The sequence below is a fragment of the Lemur catta genome, chromosome 2, assembly GCF_020740605.2.
Source record: "Lemur catta isolate mLemCat1 chromosome 2, mLemCat1.pri, whole genome shotgun sequence".
Classification (NCBI taxonomy): Eukaryota; Metazoa; Chordata; class Mammalia; order Primates; family Lemuridae; genus Lemur; species Lemur catta.
Genome location: NC_059129.1, coordinates 48,184,190 through 48,197,184, shown reverse-complemented (window position 1 = coordinate 48,197,184; position 12,995 = coordinate 48,184,190). Strand labels below are relative to the sequence as shown.

Here is a 12,995-nt window from a genome sequence, read left to right as displayed (position 1 = left end):
AGAGTTTTAGCCCATTAACCCTCTCTGGTCATTAATTCCCAGGGAAAAGCTGCACCGAAGTTTGTACAGACATTATAAGATCAAAAGCTTAAAAATAAACCAAGATCTTATTTTTATTTTTATAAATGGTGCAATTTCTTATTACAGTTGAAATGGCTATCAATAGAGCATTTCTAGAAAATTAATGTCCTGTGCATTTATTAGGTGTGATGGGAAATATTTCTCAACATTCTATTCAGCTTGCAATTTTCAACAAGAAACATTATCAATATTTAAAAATATTTCTACTCTATTCAGCTTGCAATTTTCAATAAGAAACATTATCAATATTTAAAAATATTTCTTATTTGCCTGAAACTATCCGTTAATGAAAAATGAAAGCCTGCCTTTAACCAAAAATTGAACTTTAACTGTCTCAATCTGTCACTTCTTAAGTACTATCTATTAATATTGATCATGAAATTCCAAGACTGCTAGAGCTGCATTCTTAGGAACCAGAAGATGTTTCTTCCAAATTGTAAAACAAAGAAACTAGTGAAAATAAAATAGAGCTTATACTATAAAAAATGGAACAAGCTTTTCATGGGAATGTCAGGAGGAAATTAGATTGACGTTTAAAATTCACAGGTAAGCAAAGATTTACTATATATACATAAACAAACATGTAAAATATGGATTAAGCATCCCAGGAAGAATGCTTCACCCATCCCTACATCCTAGCAACAATGTTGCAGTAGGAGCCGTTGTCTTTGTCACCTACCTGCTGCATCGACATCTGAATCAGCTTTCGAGCATGTACTTCTTGTCCTTGCCCCATTGAGATAGTTCTACATTCTATAACACAGAAGGTCCAAATGATAAAACAAATTTTATAGCAGGATTAAGATGAAAAATTAATTGCTGAATGGCTACCACTTCCCTCTCCCCCTCCACCACTTCTAAGAAGGGATCTTTGCTGTTCAGGCAGGCCTGGCCTTTGGTTGTGTTCATCAGAGAAACACACAGAGCAGAGACCTGGGGGCACCACCTGGAAAGGTGGGGGGCAGAGAGAGAGGAGGCACAAGAGTGGGCTTTTGGAAAGTTTGGGGTGCTTTGGAGATAATGAGGAGCAAGATCGGCTGTGGGAGAGGCAGCTATTATACGGTACTGTCCTAGGTATCTAGAGGGAAAGAAGATTTGTGAGTTTTGCTGTATGTTTTGGTTAGAATCCTTGGTGTTTTAGCAGATGCCTCAGTAGATTTAATTTTCTGTTTCCTTTTCCATATCAGGCTCACAGTGTTTTCTGTTAGGCTGCTTTGGTTTTGGTTGCATGTTTGACCGTTTTTCTGAGATGGAACTCGAGGCAGCTCAGCTCTATGAGAGCAAGTGTCTAAGACCCAGTTTTCAGCTGCTCCTCAGGTTAAATCACCACCTTGGAACTAAACGTGGAGACCACTCCAGGAAAAGAGTGTCATAATTCCCAGGAGAATACACCATTTAGGGCCACTTGTCCCAGGCAGAGAACCACACTTGTGCCCTACCATATGAATTCACTAAATTGAAGAAGTCTGAGAATCCTGTTTGTGAAACGGCAATTGGAAATTAATTTTGTTAATTGACTTTGTTAATAACTGCAAGCCTTCAGGGCCCCAGATTTTCTTGAGTTTTAGAGGCGTGATCTCTGCATGGGGAAAGGAGGTTGGTGGAGACGCCGTGAACCAGAGTGTGTTTTGGGGTCTGCTGGTAGAGACTACGAGGGCCTGGAGACTTCATGGGGTGGGAAGGGAAGTATTTCAGGAACTGGAGAAGCTGTTGGGACACACCACTTAAATGGCAGCATGTGGCTAATGGCCAGATATTCCATGAATGTCTGCAGGGTGCAACATCAGGGATTATTCGTGGACTCAAGGTCACAGTAAGAAACTTTGTAATGGGCTCCTGATGGAGGATGGAAGAGCACTGCTTAGAGAGTCAGGAATTGCAAGAGGCCAAGGGTTACTGAGCAAAGCTGGATTTTCCCACCTACGCTCCCGTGAATCTCTCCAGCTCCTAAGGGGAACCAGGCACCCAAGAAGAATCCTACTTTACCTATAAAAGGAGAAAGGGGAGGTGGGACTTGACTGGGAGGAGCCTCTGGATCATACAAAGAGATACCGAGCCCCTCTCACTTTGGAAGAACACACAAATGTTCAATAATGGGGAAAGGTCTGATAGGCTCAAAAAGTATTAACACATGAATGTGAGCCACGGCCTCTCTCCCTTCTTCCAATTCTTCTCAAATACACCTTCTAAAACGAAGGACTGGTTTTTGTGCAGGTGGCTGTAAGCCTGAGTTTGTTAGGTTGAGCCAGGTAATACGTCAAGAGAAGATTTGGAGCCGTCCCTCCAAACCATATCTGGAATCTGACCACTTCTCATTATCTCGAGATGGGACTTTTATTCCCCTGGCCTAAGTGACCCCACCTCTTGTTTGGATTCCTGCAATAACCTCCTCACAGGTGACACTCCCACTTCCACACCTGTCCTCTATTAGCTATTCTCCCAACAGCAGCCAGAGGGATTCTGTCAACTCCAAAGCAAATTACATATACCCTCTGCTCAGAACCATCTAATCGCTTCCCATTTCACCCAAAGCAAAATCTAAAATCCAATCCAAACTTCTCACCTACAGCCTATAAGTCCCTACAGTACAAACACACACACACACACACACACACACACACACACACACACACACACACACACCCCTTTCCTTATCTCACTCTCCCTCCCCCATACATTTGCTTTTCTCCGGGTGCACTGGCCTCCTCCAGCACACCCCCGTCTCTTTGCTGTTCCCTCCACCTAAAATGCATTTCCTTTAGAGCTCCATGACCAGCTCCCTCCACAGCTCAGGTCTTTCTCACCTTATCAACAGGAGCTTCCTGACCTTCCTGTCTAAAACAGAACACCATTCTCATCACTCTGCCCTTTACCCTGCTTCTATACCTTTCCTCTTAGCATATTATATGCTCTCTTGCTTACTGATTATCGCCTGCTTTACCCGCAGACTAGAATGTCAGCTCCACAAGAGAAGGGACTTCGATTGTGGTGGCCTACCCAGCTTCTAGACAGTGCATGAAACTCAGTAGATGTTCAAAAAATACTTTCTTAAACCTTTTTAATTGAGATACAATTCAGATATCATAAAATTTACCCTTTTAAGATGTACAATTCAATGTTTTAAAATATATTCATAAAGTTGTGTAACCATCACTATTATCTAATTCCAGAACACTTTTGTCAACCCAAAAAGAAACCCCATACCCACTAGCGGTCACTCCCCAGTGCCCCCTCCCACCCCAGAAACCGCTAATCTACTTTATGTCTCTATTCCAGACATTTCCTATAAATGGAGTCATACAACAGGTGGTCTTTTGTGTTTATCTTCTTTCCGTCAGTATAACGTTTTCAAGGTTCACCCATACTGTAGCGTTATCACTCCTTCCTTTTTATGGCTTAGTAATAGTTCACTGTATGGATATACCACATTTTCTTTATCCATTCATCAGTCAACAGACTTGGATTGTTTCCACTTTTTGGCTAGTATGAATAACGTTGCTATAAATATTCATGTACCAGTTTGAGGGTGGACATATATTTTTAATTTTCTTGGGTATATACTTAGAAGTGGACTTTCTGGGTAATATGGTAACTAACTTTTCGAGAAGCTGCCAGACTGTTTTCCAAAGCAGCTGCATCATTTTACACTACCATCAGCAATGTATGAATGTTCTAATTTTTCCACATCCTTACCAACACTTGCTATTGTCCCTCTTTTTGATCATAGCCATCCTAGTAGGAGGAAAGTAGTACCTCATTGTGGTTTTGATTTGAATTTCCCTAATAACTAATGATGTTGAGTATCTTTTCATGTGTTTATTGGCCATTTGTATATCTTCTTTGGACAAACATCTATTCAAATTCTTTGTCCATTTTTAAACTGGGTAATCTGACTCTTTGTTGTCGAATTGTAAGGGTTCTTTATATATTCTGGATACCAGATCCTTATTAGATATATGATCTGCAAATATTTTCTCCCGTTTTGTACGTTGTCCTTTGATGGTGCCCTTGGAAGCCCAAATTTTGAATTATGATAAAGTCTAAATTTTTCTTTTGTTACTTGTGTTTATCTTTTTTGGTTTATCTAGAAAACTATTCCCTAATTCAAGGTCACAAAGATTTACTCTTACATTTTCTTCTAAGAGTGTTATGGTTTTAGAGTTTACATTTATGTCATTGATTCATTTTGAATTTATTTTTGTATATGGTATGATGTAAAGACCAAACTTCATTCTTTTGCAAGTGAATATCAGTTTTTCCAGCACCATTTGTTGAAAAGACTGTCCTTTCCCATACTGAATGGGCTTGGAACTCTTGTTAAAAACCAACTGACCACATATGTGAGAGTTTACTTCTGGACTCTCAATTTTATTGTACTGAAACACAAATCTTTATGCCAGTTCCATACTGTCTTGATTACTGTAGCTTTGTAGTAAGTTTTGAAATTGGGAAGTATGAATCCTACAGCTTTGGTCTTCCTTTTCAAGATTGTTTTGGCTAGTCCGAGTCTCATGCATTTCCATACAAATTTTAGGATAAGTTTGTCAATTTCCACCAAAAAAAAAGGCTGTTGGGATTTTGATAGGGATTGACTTAAATCTGTTAATCAAGTAGAAGAGTATTGCTATCACACCAAAGTAGTCTTATCCATGAATGTGGGATGTTTTCTCATTAATTTAGGTCTTTAATTTGTTTAGCTATGTTTTTAAATTTTCTACTGTTCAAATCTTGCACTTGTAAAAAAACTTATTCATAAGTATTTTTTATGATACTGTAAATGAATTGTAATTGTGTTTATAATTTCATTTTTGAATTGTTCTCACTAGTGTATAGAAATACAATAGCTATTAAAATATTGAGCTTGTATCCTGCAATCTTGCTGAACTCATCTATTAGCTCTAATTGTTTTTTTGTAGACTTCTCAGGATTTTCTACGTATACAATCACATCATCTGGGAATAGAGATAGTTTTACTTCTTCTTTTCCAATGTAGATGCCTTTGATTTCTTTGTCTGGTCTAATTGCCCTGTCTAGACCTCCAATACAATGCTGAATAGAAGTGGTGAGAGGAGACATCTTTATCTTGCTCCTGATCTTTGGGGAAAGCCTTCAGTCTTTTACCATTAAGCATGATATTAGCTGTGGGGTTTTTGTAGATAACTTTTATCAGGTTGAGGAAATTTCCTTTTATTCCTGGTTTGCTAAGTATATTTTTCCTGAAGGGTGTTGGATTTTTTCCAATGCTTTTTTTGCAACTGCAATGGACTGAAAGTTTATCTTCTCCTAAAATTCATATGTTGAAACCTGATCCCCAAAGTGATGGTATTAGGAGGTAATTAGGTCATGAGGGCTATGGGACCAGTGCCCTTATAGAAGAGGCCCATGAGATACCCTTGTCCCTTCTGCCATGTGAGAACACAACACTCAAGGTGATCTTGGAAGCAAAAGACTGAGCCCTCACCAGATACCAAACCTGCTGGTGCCTTGATCTTTGACTTCTCAGCCTTTAAAACTTTGAGAAATAAATTTCTGTTGTTTATAAGACATCCAGTTTGTGGTATTTTGTTATAGCAGCCCAAACAGACTGACAGCATCTATTGAGATGATCATGTGGTTTTTGTCTTTCATTCTATTAGTATATTATATTACATTGATTTTCATGTTTAGCCAACCTTGCATTCCTGGGATAAATACACTTGATCATAGTGAATAATCTTTTTTATATGGTGTTGCATTTTGTTTGATAATACTTTGTTGAGGATTTTTGCTTGTATGTTCATAAAGGATAAGGGTCTGCAGTTTTTTGTGATGTCTTTGCATTTGATATCAGGGTAATACTGGTCTCATAGAATGAGTTGGAAAGCGTTTCTTTCTCTTCTACTTTTTAGAAAAGTTTGTGGGAAAACTCATGCTATTCTTTCAATATCTGATAGAATTCACTAATGAAGCCATCTGGACCTGAGATTTCTTTTGTGGGAATTTTTTGATTAATAAATCAACCACTTTACTTGTAGGTCTATTCATATCTTTTATTTCTTCTTGAATCAGCTTCAACAGTTATCTCTTTAAAATAATTTGACCGTTTCATACAGGTTATCTAATTTGTTGGCATAACTGTTCACAGTATCCCCTGATTATTTTAAAAATTTTTGTCAGGTCAATAGTGACAGCTCTCTTTTATTGCTGTTTTAGTAATCTTAGCCTTCTCTCTTTTATTCTTGCTCAATCTAGCTAAATGTTTGTCAATTTTGTTGATCTTTTCAAAAGAGATACTTTTGGTTTATTGGTTATTGTTTTTATATTCTCTATTTTATTTTTTTTCCCACTCAAATATTTATTTTTCCTTCCTTTTGACTGCTTTAGGTTTAGTTTACCCTTTTTTCCCAAGTTTATTAAAATGGAAGGCTGTTATTGATTTGTAAGCTGTCTTCATTTTTAATATAAGGTAATTAATATTTGATTAATTTTCTGAATGGCCCAAAAAACCAACTGAATGACATTGGAAAAGTGAGGAGGCTTCCCACTCAAAGAGGGAAAAGGTCCCAAGGACAGGAGCCAGTGAGACAAAAGGTAGCATAGGCTGAGGGTATTTTTTTTTTTTTTTTTTTTTTTTTTTGGAGAGGGGGGAATTTCCAGAACATCATAAAAAGGATCCTCAAGAGAAGCATGGATGCAGCAGATATTGCAAGAAGTGTTGCAGCATAATTACTCTTTAGTGATTTCCGTTTTATTTCAGTTGTCTGTACTTCAAAGACCTTAGCAAGATGTTGACTGCCTTTCTATTCCTGTCCAAAATTAAGCTTGTGTCTCTTCCACATTTCTTCTTTCTCGTTTTTTATTTTTTGACTTTTATTTTTAATTAAGTAATATATGTTCACATCAAAAGGTTTGGAAAATATAATACAAGAGTATAAGGAAGGAAATGAAAATCACCAATATTCCTCCCTAGAGATCTTCATTCTAATCCCTTTAATATGCATACGCCACAATCCCTTACCCTTGTTTCAAAATTCAAAAAGCTCTGAAATGGAAAGTTTTGCCATAAAATCATTTTGGTGGGAAAAGCTAACCTGAATGAATGTAAGGCTATTTGTGGTCTTTATTTATCCCTATCTGAATATTTATACTCTTATCTGCAGTATATTACATAATATATGGAATCTTACCTTTCTAAAAGCTGGAAATTCTGATTTCTGAAACATTTGTGGCTCTGAGTTTTGAATGAGAATTTATAAATCTATCTATATTAAAATTTACATACATATATATGTATTGTAAGTTATTTTATATCTCTACCTTTTAACAGCATATTGTGAATATTTTACTTTCATTAAATATTATTGGAACGCAGTTTTTAATGGCAGCACAGTGCTCCATCATGCTCATGCACCCACATGTATTCAACTACTACCCTTTTATATGTTTAAGAGATTTTTGATTTTTAAATATTATAAATAGCACTAGATTAAACATCATTGTATATAAATCTTGATGCATATCTCAATATGTTCTTAGGAGGGATTCATACTTGTAGAATCATTTGGACAAAGCATTCAAACGTTTTAAGGACTTGTGACATATAAAAATGGAGTGCCAGCATCTCCCACTGAAATGGAATGCTGTAATTCCGAGCCCACACTCCTATCCTCATTTGTGTTCTTATTGATGGTGCTTCTGACATACAGAAGTTTTAAAACTTCATCCAGTCATATTACGTACCTTGTCCCTGTGATTTTAGACTCTGGTATTATGGTTAAGAAAAACTTAGCCACTCAACAGTATATAACTAATTCAATATATTCTTTTTCTTCTTTTATAGCTTAAAGCACTTAGTACCTTAATCAACCTAGAATTTACTCTGGAGTTTAATGTGAGGTAAAACTCTTACTTTCTTCTAAAGTTAACCTGCTATTAATATCTCAACACTGTTTATTGACTCGTCCATTTTTCTTCCACTGATTTGAAATGTGGATCTTATCATACACTAAGCTATTATGTATACTAGAGTCCAATTTGGGGCCTTTCATTTCTGCTCCATTGATCTGTTTATCTATTCTGAAGCAGCTACACCCTGATTAAATTATTGCCATTTGATAAGGTTTTGCAAATCTAGTGATGCTGGCTCCCTGTTACTCTTTTTTCTTTTCAAATTTTCTTGGCTATTCTTGTCCACTTATAGTTCCAGATGATCTAATATCCCTCTGCTATCCAATTAGAAAAAAATACTCTTTTGATTTCAATTAGACTTCCATTCAATTTATAGATTAATTTAGAGAATATTGACACCTTTACAATATTGAATCTCTATACTGGGAATGTGATTTAACTCTCCATTTATTCTAATCTACTTTTATGTCTCTAAGAAAGTTTTATAATTTTCTTCAAATAGGTATTTTTAAAAAATATTTCTTGGTTTTATTTTTATTGCCACAATGAATAGGATTTTTACATTTTATTTTATAAGAAAGTGCCATTGATTTTTTTACGTATTTATTTGTGACCAGTCACCTTACCAAGCTATCCTATTAAGTCTAATGGTTGTTCAGTGATTCATTTGTCTTTTTTGTTAGACAATTACATAGTCTGAGAGTAATGCTGATTTTTCCCCTCCTTTCCAGTAGTTATATCTTTTATTTATGATGCTTATATCAGCTATATCTTCTGTAATAATGCTAAAGAATACTGGCAACAGCAGACATCTTTTTCTTATTCTTGACTTTAATGAGTATGTCTCTAGTTGTTCACCAATAAGTATGATGCTAATGTTTGAGGTGCACCTTCAGTATATTAACAAAATAGTCTTCTGTTTCTACTTTTTGAAAGTCAAATATAAATGTTGAATTTTTATAAAAATTCTTTTTAGTATCCATCAAGATACTAAAATATATGATAGCTTATGAAAAAATCTTTCAGTTATTGTTTTGATGAGACTTCTTAATATTGCATCTTTCTTACACAGCTGATCCTCGAACAACATGGGTTTGAACTGTGTGGGTCTGCTGATACACAGATTTTTTTTTCAATAAAAGTTACAGCAAGTGTGCTGCCTCTCCTGCCTCCCCTTCCACCTCTGCCACCCCTGAGACAGCAAGACCAACCCCTCCCCTTCCTCTTACTCAGCCTACTCAACTTGAAGATGATGAGGATGAAGAACTTATGATGATCCACTTTCACTTAACGAATAATACTAATAAATGTTTTCTCTTCCTTGTGATTTTCCTTGAAATATTTTCTTTCCTCTGGTTTACGTTATTGTAAGAATATATATAACATACAAAATATGTGTTAAATGACTGTTTATGTCATCAGTAAGCTTCTGGTCAATGGTGGGCTATTAGCAGTTAAGCTTTTGGGGAGACAAAAGTTACATATGAATTTTTGACTGCATGGGGGGCCGGCGTCCTTAACTCCAATGTTGTTCAAGGGTCACCTATATTTTCCCTTGTGGTCCTACTTGTGAAGGCATGTTATTATTTGCAAGTTATTGTTTATTCTTCCACTGGATTCTTCCTTTATTAAGTGTTATTCTGTTTTTAATTGACACACAACCATTATACATATTTATGGGTACAGTGTGATGTTTTGACACACGTTACACATTGTGCAATGATCAAATATCTAAGTAAGTAGTGTATCCATCAGTACAAACACTTGGCATTTCTTTGTGGTGAGAGCACTCAATATTCTCTCTTCTAGCTATTTTGAAATATATAATACATTATTGTTAACTATAGTCATCCTACTGTGCAACAGAACACCAGAACTCATTCTTCCTATATAACTGTAACTTTGTGCCGATTGACCAACCTCTCCCCAAGACCTCCTTTCCTCTATCTTCCCCAGTCTCTGGTAAACACTATTCTATTCTCTACTTCTATGAGATCAACTTTTCAAATTATTTCTTATTATTTATTTATTTATATGGTATAGCTTTCCCTTCAATTACTATCAGAAATGCTTTATGGTTATAAGTGGACAGGTATATATTTATTTTGTCTGATTAATCTCTACGTATTTCATTATGAATGGCATTTTTAAAAATTTCAAATTCTGATTTATTTCATGTGTGTGTATATAATTGATTGTATATTGATGGTGTATCCTGAAACCTTGCTAAACCTTTCTAGCCTGAATACTCTTTTTCTTGCCCATTTGCACTGGCTAAAACTTTCAGTATTTTATTGAATAGAATTGATGAGAGTAGACAGACATTCCTGCCTTGTTCTGCACAACTTTTTAGATTCTACAGCAGTGAGATCATGTGGTGTTTGTCATTCTGTGCTTTGGTTATTTCACTTAACATAATGTCCTCTGGATTCATCCATGTTGTCACAAATGACAGGATGTCATTCTTTCTTATGGCTGAATAATACTCCATTTTGTATATATATATACTTTTTTTAATACATTCATGATCAATGGAAACAGGTTGATTTAGTATCTTTGTGATTGTGAATTTTGCTGCATTAAACATGGGAGTGCAGATATCTGTTCAACATACTGATTACACTTCCTTTAGATATATACCCAGTAGTGGGATTATTGGATCATAGGGTAGCTCCACTTCCAATTTTTTGAGGAACCTTCATACTATTGTCCATAATGGCTATACATTTCCACTGAACAGTATATAAGAGTTCCCCCTTTCTCCACATCCTCACTAGCATTTTTTTTGCCTTTTTGATAATAGCCATTCTAACTGGAATGAGATGATATCTCACTGTAGTTTTGATTTTTATTTCCCTGATAATTAGTGATGATGAGCAATTTTTCACATACCTGTTGGCCATGTGTGTTAATATGTCTTTCGAGAAATGTCTATTCAGATCTTTTGCCCATTTTTAATCAGATTATTTGGTGATTTTTTTTTTTTTTTTTTGCTATTGAGTTGACTTCCTTATACAGCCTAGATATGAACATCTTTCAGAGGCATAGTTTGTGAATATATTCTTCCATTCTGTAGGTTGCCTCTTCACTTTGTTGTTTCCTTTGCTGTGCAGAAGCTTTTTAGTTTGATGCAATCCCATTTGTCTGTATTTGTTTTTGTCTATTTTTGACTGTGTTTTTGAGGTTTTATCCAAAAAAAAAAATCCTTGTCTAGACCATGAAGCATTACCCCTATGTTTTTTTCTAGTAGAAGTCTGAGGTCTTACACTTAAGTCTTTAACCCATTTTGAGTTTATTTTTGTATGTGGATATTCAGTTTTCCCAGCACCATTTATTGAAGAGATTGTCCTTTCCCAAGTGTATATTCTTGCTGCCTTTGTCAAAAATCAATTGGCTGTAAATGCATAGATTCATTTCTGGGTTCTCTATTCTGTTCCATTGGCCTATGTGTCTGTTTTTATGCCAGTACCATATTGTTTGTGTTACTAATGCTTTGTAGTATATTTTGAAGTCAGGTATTGTGATGCCTCCAACTTTGTTCCTTTTGCTCAAGATTACTTTAGCTATTTGGGGTCTTTTGTGCTTCCATATGAACTCTAGGATTTATTTTTCTATTTCTGTGAAAAATGGCATGGTATTTTGATAGGGATTGCATTGAATCTGTAGATTGTTTTGGGTAGTATGAATATTTTAACAATGTTAATTCTCCCAATTCCCATACCATGAGCATGGGATATCTTTCCATTTATTTGTGTCCTCTTCAACTTCTTTCATCAGTGTTTCATAGTTTTCATTGCAGAGATTTATCATCTCCTTGGTTTTTTCCTAGGGTTTTTTTTTTTTTTGTAGCTATTGTAAATAGGATTTCTTTCTTGATTTCTTTTTCAGATAGTTTGCTGTTGGTGTACAGAAACCCTACTGATTTTCGTATATTGATTTTGTGTTCTGCACCTTTACTGAATTTGTTTATTAGTCCTAACCATTTTGGGGTGGAGTCTGTAGGGTTTTCTATATATAAGATCATGTTGTCTGCAAATACAGACAATTTGACTTCCTCTTCTCCAATTTGAATGCCCTTTCTTTCTTTCTCTTGCCTAATTGCTCTGACTAGGACTTACAGTACTATGTTAAACAAAAGTGGTGAAAGTGAGCATCCTTGTCTTCTTCTAGATTTTAGAGGAAAAGCTGTCAACTTTTCCCCATTCAGTATGATATTAGTGTGGGCTTGTCATATACAACTTTTATTGTGTTGAGGTGCATTCCTTCTATATCTAATTTGTTTAGGGTTTTTAATCATGAAAAGATGTGGAATTTTATCTAATGCTTTGCATCTATTGAGCTGATGATCATTTGGGTTTTGTCCTTCATTCTGTTAATGTGATGTATCATGTTTATTGGTTTATTGTTGAAACATCCTTGCATACCACTGGATCATGGTGAATGATCTTTTTCATGTGCTGTTGGATTTAGTTTGCTAGTATTCTGTTAAGGATTTTTGCATCTATGTTCATCAAAGATATTGGCCTGTAGTTTTCTTTTTTTGTTGTTATTATGTCCTTATCTGGTTTTGGTATCAGGGTGATACTAGCCTTGTAAAATGAGTTTGGAAAAATTCCCAGCCACTTCAATTTTTGGGAATGGTTTGAGTACGATTGATATTATTTCTTCTTTAAATGTTTAGCAAAATTCAGCAGTGAAGCCATTGGGTCCTGAGCTTTTCTTAGATAGGAGACTTTTTATTATTGATACAGTCTAGTTATTCCTTATTGGTTTGTTCAGGTTTTCTACTTTTTCATGATTCAATCTTGGTAGGTTGTATGTATCCAGGAATGTATCCATTTCTTCTAAGTCTTCCAATTTGTTGGCAGATAGCTGTTCATAATAGTCTTCAATAATCTTTTGTATTTCTGTGGTATCAGTTGTGATGTCTTCTTTTTCATCTCTGATTCCATTTGGGTCATCGCTCTTTTATTCTTAGTTTAGTCAAAGGGTTGTTGATTTTGTTCACCTTTTAAGAAAACCAACTC

The 12,995-nt window shown here is 35.4% G+C and overlaps 1 protein-coding gene across 1 annotated transcript in view; it reads right to left on the bottom strand.

The window, feature by feature from the left end:
* Positions 1-12,995, bottom strand: part of DNAH8 (dynein axonemal heavy chain 8) — a 286,065-nt gene that overhangs the window by 52,432 nt on the left and 220,638 nt on the right. Inside the window, 1 exon segment of the mRNA XM_045542103.1 lies at positions 761-834. Within this exon segment, the coding sequence (XP_045398059.1) occupies positions 761-834 (74 nt within the window).